Source organism: Limanda limanda, chromosome 1, assembly GCF_963576545.1.
Source record: "Limanda limanda chromosome 1, fLimLim1.1, whole genome shotgun sequence".
In the NCBI taxonomy this organism is placed as follows: domain Eukaryota; kingdom Metazoa; phylum Chordata; class Actinopteri; order Pleuronectiformes; family Pleuronectidae; genus Limanda; species Limanda limanda.
Window position 1 is genome coordinate 20,777,013 of NC_083636.1, and position 11,400 is coordinate 20,788,412.

At 47.1% G+C, this 11,400-nt stretch overlaps 1 protein-coding gene across 2 annotated transcripts; it reads right to left on the minus strand.

Annotated features, from left to right (window-relative positions):
- Positions 1 to 703: 703 nt before the first annotated feature.
- On the minus strand, positions 704 to 9,236 carry gata3 (GATA binding protein 3). 2 transcript variants are annotated; one of them, XM_061076125.1, is made up of 5 exons: positions 9,002 to 9,236; positions 7,666 to 8,178; positions 5,537 to 5,682; positions 3,225 to 3,350; positions 704 to 994 (listed from the first exon to the last, which is right to left on the minus strand). In XM_061076125.1, the coding sequence occupies exons 1-5, from the start codon at positions 9,234 to 9,236 to the stop codon at positions 704 to 706; spliced, it is 1,311 nt and encodes a 436-aa protein (XP_060932108.1). The 2 variants fall into 2 exon arrangements, with proteins under 2 accessions (XP_060932108.1, XP_060932116.1); XM_061076133.1 differs by having other exon boundaries at positions 5,537 to 5,673; positions 7,660 to 8,178.
- Between the last annotated feature and the right edge of the window lie 2,164 nt (positions 9,237 to 11,400).

Below are 11,400 nucleotides of genomic sequence, written 5' to 3' on the forward strand. Positions count from 1 at the left end.
GTTAGCTGCCCACAGGCAAGTTTCCTTTTTTTCTTACTTAATTAAAAAGTCTTCATTAAATGTACTGTATTTCATACAATTTGTACAAATATATTCAATGTCTGTCTCTCCTCGTCTTCAGCAGAGGAAGAGGAGTGAGAAGAAGTAGAGGAAGGGGAGCGGGGGTTCCTGTTACACAGGTGCAAGGTGAGGAGAGGCGGGTGTGGAGGTTAAGGGAGAGGGCGTCGAAAAAGTCCTTGTAAAGTCTGTTTCTGTGACGTTTGGGTGTGGAAAAATGGCTTTTTGTACACAAATGGAGTTCCTTATCGTGTGGATCAGCTGGGAGGAAAGCCTCAGTGTGGTGGTGGTGGCGGCGGCAGCAGCGGCGGCTTGGGGAGAGATTGTTCTTTCTCTCCCTGGTTGGAGGGGAAAAAAAGAAATCTTCCCCCTGGAGGTCGGCGCGCCGCAGTCAAGTCAAGTCTGCAAAGAATTCACATCGCTTTGATTTTTATAAAAATAAGATACAACTGAGGGCAAAGGAGCCTAAAGCCTGTCGCTCTCGCACCGCGGCTCGGCGGCGACACAGGGGAGCTTAGGTGGAGCAGTCTGTTTGTCTTTGAGGAGATGGAAGCAGGTCAGCAGAGGTACCGGGGGGTGTGGTGGTGGTGGTGGTGGTGGGGCCGAGGGTTCGAGGGGGGGGCGGCGAAGTGAAGCGCGGGTCCGTCTAACCCATGGCTGAGACCATACTGGAGGGGTGATGGGGGCCGAATGAGAGGCCGGAGGAAGGGTGCATGGGTGTGGGGGTGCTCAGCATGTGGCCGGAGTGCGAGAAGGGCGGGAAGGACGACATGTGGCGGGAGAGGGCGGCCGGGCTGAAGGAGCTGCTCTTGTCCATCAGGCTCTTGGAGAAGTCGTCCATGGTGTCTTGGGACTTTTTGCTCTTCTTGGACTTGCTGGACATCTTCCGGTTCCTGGTCTGGATGCCTTCCTTCTTCATGGTCAGAGGTCGGTTGATCTGCTCTCGAAAGGAGACAGAGAGAAGATGGCAGATTAGTATTTTGTCACGGCAGATTCGTGGCAGGATAGAAATCTTTAAAAGTGGAGCTTTAAACACAAAAACATTGTGAGTCCATTCCCATAAGGGGAACGTAACAAAAAGAGGAAAGCGTAAGTGAGCGGTGAAACCACGATTCAAAACAGACACACGGAGCTCTTTAGTTTTCTTAGAGGCGGACTTTGGGGTTCTGGGGAAACATAATGATATGTAATGGAGTCCCATTACAAGACTGTCCCATCCTGAAACACAAAAACTGTTTATATACACCCTGTGTGCATGTGTGTAACAGTGTGTGTGTGTGTGTGTGTGTTGGGGTGGATTTAAATGTTGATTCCTTTAAGCTGGACTGTATCTGAGGCTGTGGGCCGTGCCAGGAAGTAAAAAAAGGAAAGACAGAGGGAGGGAAGATGGAGAGAGAGTGTTTCGGAGCAGCGACGGCGAAGGGTCTGGCAGCTAATGTGCAGCCGGTCGACCACAGAGACACATGGCCACGACGACCGCCAGCGTCGGCCAAGTCCTCCTCTCCACCCTCCTCCTCCTCAACCGCCTGGCCGTCTCCTGGCCAAAATGGCCCCAGCTGCCGTATTCCAGCATAGGTTTAGCCGGGAATGAGAGCTGGATGATGGAATTCCGGCTGTGGCAGGATTATGAGGGAGGTGGAGGAGGCCGGCTGGCTTCCTGATCTTTCTGAGCGCTTCTTCCCGGGGAAATGGGAACAGGGATTTCTACCCCGCGCTGTCTGAGACATTGGCATTTTCTCGCTGACTCTTAAAGCGGAATGGCCTCAGTGATTGGTGGAGGGCAGACGTCTCTTCTGTGCACCCCCCACCCCACCCCCACACTCCTCCCCGGTGATGTGGTTTCACTCTCTTAAGATGTGGCTCCTGCAGGTGACTGGCTCGGCCTTGCTTCCAGCTCTGAGGCGAGCTACGCCCGCCTAAAGCCGGTCAGGACTTTGCCCTTTGATGCTGAGACGTCTAGCGTCTAGCAGAGGAAGCTTCCAGCCCCGGGCCTGCGCTCGGGCCCCCCCCCCCCCCCCCCCGGCACATCAAACAAAAGCCAAAGTGTTGTGAGTCAGTGACCACCGCAGAGGACACAGGACAGCCCCTCACATCCTCCGCCTCCCAACCCCAGCGGCACCTTAAACCTCAGCCCCCGAAACCCTCTGAGAAATATGAAGATGAGAAAGGTATCGTTCACACGTGGTGAGAAAACCCCTGATTACTGAAAAGAGTGTGTCGATGTTTCGGGTGTTGACACAACCTCACGCTTGTGGCCGCGTCTCTGTTTTCACTAGTTTCTTATCTGAGCCGAAGCCTACGGGACAACAGCCTGCTACCATCAGGTGTTCTGGGACTGACTGTCCACACACACACATCAGGAGCACAGACCAGGCCAGCAGGGACTCGGCTAAATTCTCCATGAAGAATGTGGAATTTGTTTCAAAGGGAGCAAGGCCCAACAGAAGTCTTGGATTTACCAAAATAAACTAATTTCACAATTACACCGAGGTCGGGGTCGGTTCAAATGCTAATATGTAACTGGGAAATATTATTCTTCTCCCCTTTTAACCTTGGTCTGAATCTGGTTTCTGCAGCGCCCGAGCCATCTGCCAAAAGTAACATGGGAAAATGATTTAACGTGGAGCGCTGTGCGTGACAAGCGCTGCAGCCGAGCAGGGATATGGGAGATATATAGGCCGCCTTTATCTGCCGGAGAAGAATTTCTACCTCCACGTCAGCTCGGTTATTATTATTTTGGCGATAATGGCTGTTTGATTAAAAGTTACAGCTTCGTGCTCGAGAGAGCAGAGATGCAGAGGGTCCCTGGGGTCTCCAGATTGAGGATGTGAAATGATGTGAAGCTCCAACCGACCCAAGAGGAATCTGAGGGATGGGTGGTCAGAGGGAGGGGGGCGGGGGGGCCTCATCTCCCAGAAATAAGAAATTAATCGAATTTTAATTAAGCCCCCTCCTCTTATTTAACATGCAAACGCAAGGCGGCTGCAGGCTTAGCTCACTTTGCTATTACACATTTTAGATTCCCACTTACTGCCAATAAATCACATTAACTCTACAGTCTATGTGTTATCACCCTGGCCCGGACCCCCTCTGCAGGGAGCCCTCAGTCAGAGGGGGCAGAGGGAAGATGGAGGAAAATATCTGCAGCATGTGGGTTTATTTCTTACATTGTGCAGTTTGAAGTAGAGGCCGCAGGCGTTGCACACCGGGTCCCCGTTGGCGTTTCTCCGCCACAGCGTCGTCGTTGTCGTTTGACAGTTTGCACATGAGGTCCCTGCCCGCCTGGCTGCCGACTGCACCCGAACACCGAGACCAGAAGAGAGAGAGAAGAGGACAAACGTCACATGACCACGTAATAACACAATGAGCAGGTTTATTTTAACGCCAGCGTGCAGGGCTGCAGAACCTGAGATTTTTATTCATTTAAAACCAAGATCTAAGGAAATATATATATATTTTTTTTAAATGCTTCATGTTACATTTAATGTTTGAGGATGTGTTTGTGTGATTCTGGCAGCTCTGCACACAGCACTATACATCTCTAAATGCAATATAGAAAGATTAAAAACATTCCTTAATTCCATTCATGTGCATGTAAAAAAAAAAAAAAAAACTACAAAACTCAAAGTCTTTATTTTAACTGAATATACTTTCTCCTTTTTTTGTGCATTAAAATAGTTTTAAAATAAAGACACAAAAAAAACAGAGCTGCTTTCACTCGAGGCTAAAAATAGCGTCACGGAGCACATACCTCCTGCAGTATAAATATTTACAGAAGACATAAAAGTGCTGCCTTGAAATGGGAGAGCTATTAAATCTGATTAAATTTCCCCCTTTAAAAAAGCGCGTCTGTGCCATGATGCACGAGGAGGTTTGAAATGGCGACATGGAAAAGAAAAGAAAAGAAAAAAGGCCTGAATGTAGATTTTCATATCGATTAAAACCTAAAAAGAAATAGTTTTTTTTTTTTTTTTTAATAAAAAGTCATCACAGGCTTCAGGGAGGAATTATCCTGCAGTAATACTAGAATTTAAATTATGACGCGGTGGAATTAACCAAATAACTGCACATGCACCAGTTATTACGCAGACTAATAATTTAGAAAATGAGAAAGGGAGGATTTATTTCTGCTGCGGAGTGAAAGCCTGACTTCCCCCCCACCCCCCACCCCCCCAGTCAAAGTCACGTCTTCTCGGGGATTTATCAGCTGCTGTCCTCGGCCTCAGTTTGCTGCAGTGGCCTGACATTGATGTTATAATCTCTAAAAAAGACGATCGATAGACAGGTGACCGCAGAGGACGCGCGGACGTAAAGGACTACATTATCTCGGGGAGGGATTTCCAATTAAACACGTGTGCTGGCCTAATAACCCCCTGCTGCTGCTGCTGCTGCGTGCAGCGAATAGCCAATCAGATTAGAGGAATCAACTTTATTATAATCCTCTAATATCTGCTCCATTCTATTTGCTTTTACATTTTTACTGTAAGGGTCAAATTCTTTAGTTTTCCAGTGAATTTCTGCAGCAGAAACGTAAAATACGATATTTGATCAATGAGGTGATTGATCAGAATCGTCCTCGTCTTATATCTTAAAATGTTCCTCTGGTGTCACTTTGGGATAATTCTCTATATGTGAATCAGAGTGCGCGTGCACGCGGCTCTGGGTGAGGCCCTCACCTCCACGCTACTCGGATTTACGCACAGATTTATTTAAAAACACAAAAAAATAATCGTGACTATGCTGCAGGAGCGTGCATGGAGCCCGTGCATGGAGCCGTGCATGTGCATGGAGCCCGTGCAGGGAGCCGTGCATGGAGCCGTGCATGTGCATGGAGCCGTGCACGGAGCCGTGCGTGGCTCGGACTCTGCAGCCTGCGTGTGTTTTGACTGGGGAAGCGGGGCTGTGTTGTTACGAGCGACTTATCTGCGCTGCTCAGACATCCGGCAGCTCTTTCCCTGGGAAGTCGGGTTTTCACATTAGAGGCGAGATGGAGGAGAAGAAGAAGAGGAGCAGGAGTGAAGAGGCATCTGTGCCTCGAAAGACTTTTATTTGTTCTCTGTATAGAAAGCAGGGGAACTCCTCTAAAGCTGTGATGAGAGGGGGTTTCCCTGAAGTAACTTAACAGAAATAGCTCCTCTAAATAACAGCCGGAGAATAAAAAATATCAGAAATAATAATATTCATATGATGGAGCTCGTTTTTTTCAATGCAGGCCTGCAGCCGTGACTGCAACAAGTACTTTTCAATAGAGTCAATGACAAATTTTTCTTTTTTTTCTTGCAAATAAAAATAGGCATCTTCATTGCATTTATAAAAAAAAATATGTGCAGTTTTTGTTCTGTGGTAGTATCTGAAAACAGAGACCTGCACTTGTCGAGTCAATTTCCTGCAGCTAATAGGCCTACTTCTTCCTGGAGAGGGGAAAAACAGAGAGAGAGACGGAAATGTCATCAACAGAGAAAATGTGGTGGGGACGTACCAGCCGCCGCTTGGGCTTGATGAGGGGGCGATTCTGCCCGTTCATCTTGTGATAGAGTCCGCAGGCGTTACACAGATAGTGACCCGTACCGTCCCGCCGCCACAGGGGGGTCGACGTGGCCCCGCAGTTCACACACTCTCTGCCCTCTGCGCACACACACACACAGGCACACACACACACACACGCGCGCACACACACAACCATAAACACACACAGACATGGAGACAGGGTTCAGGTCAATAATCCTTAGAAATTAAAAAATAATAGTAATACTGCTTCATTTAATTATTAAAATAAGATATAATGGAAATATTCATGTGTGTCATGTATAAATGCAAAGTACAACAACAACAAGCATGAATATTAATCATTAAAAAATAAACAATAATACAAATAGAGTTTATTATGTTCATGACACTCTCATATTGGCCTAAAGATTAAACACATGTGGTTAATGTTGGTGATGACGAACAGTTAATGTCCCAGTTGAGGTCCATCAGGCAGAAATTATCACACACACACACACACACACACACACTGTCACACACACGCACACACACGCGCACACTAATCTTAAAGCTTCGTGTCCTTGAACAGGATTTTTTTTGGTCCGTGGCAATTTAAATAAAATCTAGTCGAACTGGTTTTATTCTCTCACTTATCAGCAAATCTCTCATAATTATAATAATCCTGATAAAAAATAATACAAATGCTGATAATAATAATATTGATAACAATAATAATAATAAAATATTATTATTATGTCTTTATATTTAATCGAGTTGTTTCGGAGCTTTTGAAATGACTGGGGGCTTCGAGCTGCGGTTTGCTGCCACTTCTCTAGTGACACCGGCAGGTGAGACGAGCACTAACACGCAGGTCGTAGCAGTGAAACAAGGGAGCTGCTCACACTCACATTTTCCAAAGCACACACGCACACTGAGCTTTTGTGCAGAGCCGAGAGCCTTTTGCATTTTTCTGCAGCCGCACTTCCCCTTTTTTTACTCACACAGAGAAAGAGAGAGAGAGAGACCGAGAGAGAGATACGTGCAGTGTTTAGATGTGACAGACGTGCACGCTCCTGGACAAGGAGTGCGTTTTTTCTTTCCTTTTCTAAATTGGCAGAAAGGAAACGCTGCAGAAATCAAACACGAGCCGATCCAGTGCAAACGAAAAGGAAAAAGGGGTTTGGTTTAAAAAGAGAAACGAGAAGTTTAACGTCATTAAAACGATAAAAAAAACGATTCTTCAGATCGTAGAAATATCCCTAAATGAACATTATCGCCCATTATGCTCGAATTAAAATCTTTATTTGCATTAATGTGCGATGCAGAATAATCCCGATGATATGCATCAGCTAATCCACTGTTTTCTACACTGCGCATCAGAGCCGCTGATATTAATCTCATTACAGAAAAAACTGCTTTTCAGCTGCTCGGCAATAACCTTTAAAATAATTACTCGCGATTTGGAAAAACGGCTCTCTCCCCCCTCCTCCCCCTTGCTCTCTCTCTCCCCCCCACTCAGTGGTTCATGCACTTTGCCACGGCGACGGTTCACCCGCTTTTTCTCCCTGAATGAACGAGCAGCATCCGGTGCTCTGCCGCTGCGTAAACAATGCAACTGTGGCGCGCACTGGTCTGACAGTAATGGGATTATCTTAAACATATAAACGGGGCGACAGAGCCCAGAGAGCCTCTGTCCCCTCTGTCCCCGTGTCCCTCTGTGTCAGTGCACAGGACGATGAGGGGGACAAGGAAAATAAAATAATCTGCAGAGCCGTCAACTCTGAACCCCTCCGCGTCACGGGGCTTTTATTTGGGTTTGGAGGAACATATCCAGTCTGGGAATTCGATTTTTGCTTTTACGAGTAATTTATTTGCAACAATTTAATTTAATTTGTTGTCCAGGTGTTTTTATATTCGGGTTAAATATATCTAAATGTCGTAATTAGTATTAGAGGAAGAGCTGTGTGCGTCTTTTTTGGAAACAGTCTGACCCTTGTTCTCGTGAGGGATGAATGAGCTGCTCATGGGTAATTTTTTATCTACATTTCTAATCATCACTAATGCTGTAAATCTGGGGAATCATGTTAGATCAAAAGGGAATGTAGTAAAGCGCACGCCTACCTGAACAGGACCTTGTTTTTGGTCTTGTTTTGGAACCATAACTAGAAGATGACCCACCTATCAGGCTACTTGGTGGGAAGAGGCCTGGCCCGTATTCGGGGACATATTGTGGGTATGAGGCGATGGGGTGATGGTGGGAGGCTGACCCAGCCCGGCTGTGAGCTGACTCCAGTTTCATACTCTCGGCCAGGGTCACCTGGTACTTTATGCACTCTTTGTCCTCCTGCCGCCCGGAGCTGCTGCCCGGGGTGGATAAGCCCGGGTCGGGGGACACGTCTTTCGGTGGGGTGGGGGGAAACGTGAAGAGGTGCGGACTGGAGTGGCCGGTGGACAGGGAGGAGGAGGAGGCCGAGGGGTAGACGGACAGGCTGGCCGGGGATCCGTGGTGCAGGGGGTTCTTTTGGAAGGGGCTCAGGTTCCAGGGAGAAGTGCTGTGGTGCGGGGCGATGCCTTTGCTCCCCTCCAGCCAGGGCAGGGAGCCGTGCAGTAATGAGGGACGGCACACCTGGCTACCTGCAGCAGCGGAGACACAAGAACACATCACAACCTGGAACAAATACACTCACATTTAATCCGTATTAAAGGGTCAGAGGCGAGTATCAGGCCACATCACACTTTTACGCACAGATTTATCAAAAACTCTCACGTGGATATTTATATTTCTCACCCAATTTTCCCTCCAGAGGTTGATTCTAAATATTCTCTCTCGTCCTGAAAACGTAATTTCACCCCCACCCACCCCTCATTTAACAGGCCTCAATATGACAAGAGCATAAAATAAACTATACGTCAACTCCTCGGTTTACTTCGTGATTGACTCTTCAGGAAGTTAGCGGCTCCAAAATAACCCCACACATGACTTAATGCCCACGAATAGCTCGATATAACAAAAAGATAAAGATAGTGCACCAGCACCATATTCCAGGTGGAACCGTGACTTCTGTGCCAACTCCTCTATTTGTTTAAACCCGCGACTAAACACCCGATTGATCCAGAACACAAATTACGCACGGGCTCCCAAAAAAAAATCTACTTTGACATATGAGTCAGCTGAGAGTTATTTAACGTTTGTAAAAGTTGAGAGCTGAGCAGCGGAGGCAGGAATTGAACCTTCACACACATATTCATATTTGCTGCATGTTTTTTAAGACGAGAATCGGCTCATAGAGCGAAAACCGAAAGCTGCTCCGGGATACACGTCAGATAATAGACATACAAAAATCCAAAGGCGTTCAGTTAATCGAGTCTTTTCTTCAGGGATGAATTACGCACAGAGGTGTAAACAGAATAACGAGCAGATTATTCAATAAAAGGCCCAGAGAGGCTGGTGACTTACTGTGAGGAGGAGGAGGGTACCTCTGGACGGCTCGGACAGAGTTTCCATAGTATGGAGAGACGTGGTTCCCCTGCCCATCGATATTAAACAGTACATCCACATCGTCAGCGAGCTGATACTGGGAAGGGTCCATGTATGAGTGGCCGAGTCCCGGGTGGTGCGAGCCGGGATGCTGCTCGTTCAACACCGCGGGATGATGGCTCATCCATCGGGGCTGATCCGCACTTACTTCCATCGCTTTGCCTTTTTCTCTTGTTTTCTGTGTGTGTGTGTGAGAGTGGGGTTTTTTTTCTTCAGAAAATGTTCATGCACGCCGAAGCAAACCGGTGCACGTCACAAGAGAAGAAAGAGTCTGTCCCAAATCCGTGTTTATTCTCGTTAAATCCACAGGTTCCGCGCTCGCTTCTGGTCACCTGGAGACAAGAGAGGAGAATTTTAATTGTCTGGTTTTCTCGAGGCTAAACAAAAACAAACAAAAAAAGAAGTGAATTCAACCGGTTCTGTTAGTGATCAAATCGTATTTAAACTCGAAACATACCCCACATTACAAATGCAACAAAGGTGTTGTCATATAAATAACGTCCAAAATGGAATCCAGCAGCCCGACGCACGGTTCCTGAACTTCTTCCTCGTCTGTGTGTGTGTGTGGGTTCGAGTCCGGCTCAACAAGTAAAGTGGAGGTTTGAGTCGAGGGCTCGATCGCTGCGCACTGACCAGCTCCAGCAAGTTAAACTCACTGATCAAATCTGTGTTTGTGCGCAGTTGTATCCCTCTCCATTAACTCCTCTCTCTCTCTCTCTCTCTCTCTCTCTCTCTCGCTCTCTGGCTCCGTGTGGCTCTGACTCTCTCACCCTTGCTCTAGTCTACCTCTCTCTCTCTCTCTCTCTCTCTCTCTCTCTCTCTCTCTCTCTCTCTCTCTCTCTCTTGCTCTCTTTCTCCAGCCCCCCTTTTTTTTTTTTTTTTTACAGTGAAGGCATTCTTTCAGGATGGCGCCAGGCAGCTCAATGCTCGCAGACAGCTGTGGCGCGACGCAACTTAAGGAGGGTCTGTCAGTGTCATCGGTGAAGGGGAGGGGCCTGCCCTAATTGAATATAACGTGGGGCCAGCAGATATGCAGAAGAAGAAGTGCTGCAGCATTTTTTTTACAATGACCTTGCCCCCCCCCTCCCCCTTAAAAAATATAATGCATTTGAATAAGTGAGAATCTTTATTTTTTTTATAGTCCTTTTCAAACTTTTAACCCTTTTTACGTATGGGCTGCAAAAAAATGTTGCAATAAGTTATTATGGTGCATTAAATAATTTGTAAAATACTAATTTGTGCATTGATTAAAAAATAACAATAATAACATAAAATATATAAAATATTTACATGGAGTATTTACAACTAAACTCCTCAAAAACTAAACACACAGATAAATAATAGGGTTTAGCTTTGTTGTGTTTAATTTATCCACAAATCTAAATGTTTGCTGCAGCTGGAGAAAAGAGAGAGAGAGAGAGACAGAGAGAGAGAGAGACAGAGAGAGAGAGAGAGAGAGAGAGAGAGAGAGAGAGAGAGAGAGAGAGAGAGAGAGAGAGAGAGAGAGAGAGAGAGAGAGGGAGCCTGTTGCTCACGGGCCTCTGGCAGCTCAGTAAACCTGTGACAGTGCGTCCTCTCGCGGTGACAGGCACATTATTCTAATGCTCCCGAAGTTGAGCCGGTTTCCTGCCCGTGAAGAAGAGAGGGCAGCGGACGAGCTCCGGGTAGTCTCCAGGAGAAGAAGGGGAGAGGACGATCTTATTGGCTGCTGCTCATCAATATCTGTGATGATAACCCACTGCGGAGACTCAACGAGACGAGCAGCGACGGGTCGTGTCATGATTTATTCAAACAGGAACATTAACTGGAACGTGATATCTCGCACTGGGACAGATCCACCGCCATCTGCATCTTTTATTTCTAAGCCTGATAAATAAGCTGCTATATGATTTTTTTTGTGTGTTTTTTTAAAGGGGCTACGTTTCAAAATTTCCCCCGCCAAATCACAGAATTCACTTTCTCTGAATGAGATGTGAGTGTGTGTGAAGTGTCACGCGGACGTGCACGCCGTGCGTCATGCGGCAGAGAGGAAGTATTTCATGTCAAAACCCCAGTTTGGTTTCTCCATTTACTATCAGATTGGCAGTGCGTAATAGTAGATATGTGCGTGTGTGTGTGTGTGTGTGTGTGTGTGTGTGTGTGTGTGTGCGTGCGTGCGTGTCCTTGGGTGGGGGGGGGGCAGCCTCGGCGACGCCACTGGATGTGACGTCACCGCGGTGGTAGGCAAAGCAGTCAGGAAATGAACCTTCTCACGGCGCGCAGTAGGTAAAAGGCAGCGGGAGCGCGCACGCCCTTGTGGTCTGTCTGATAGCAGGTAG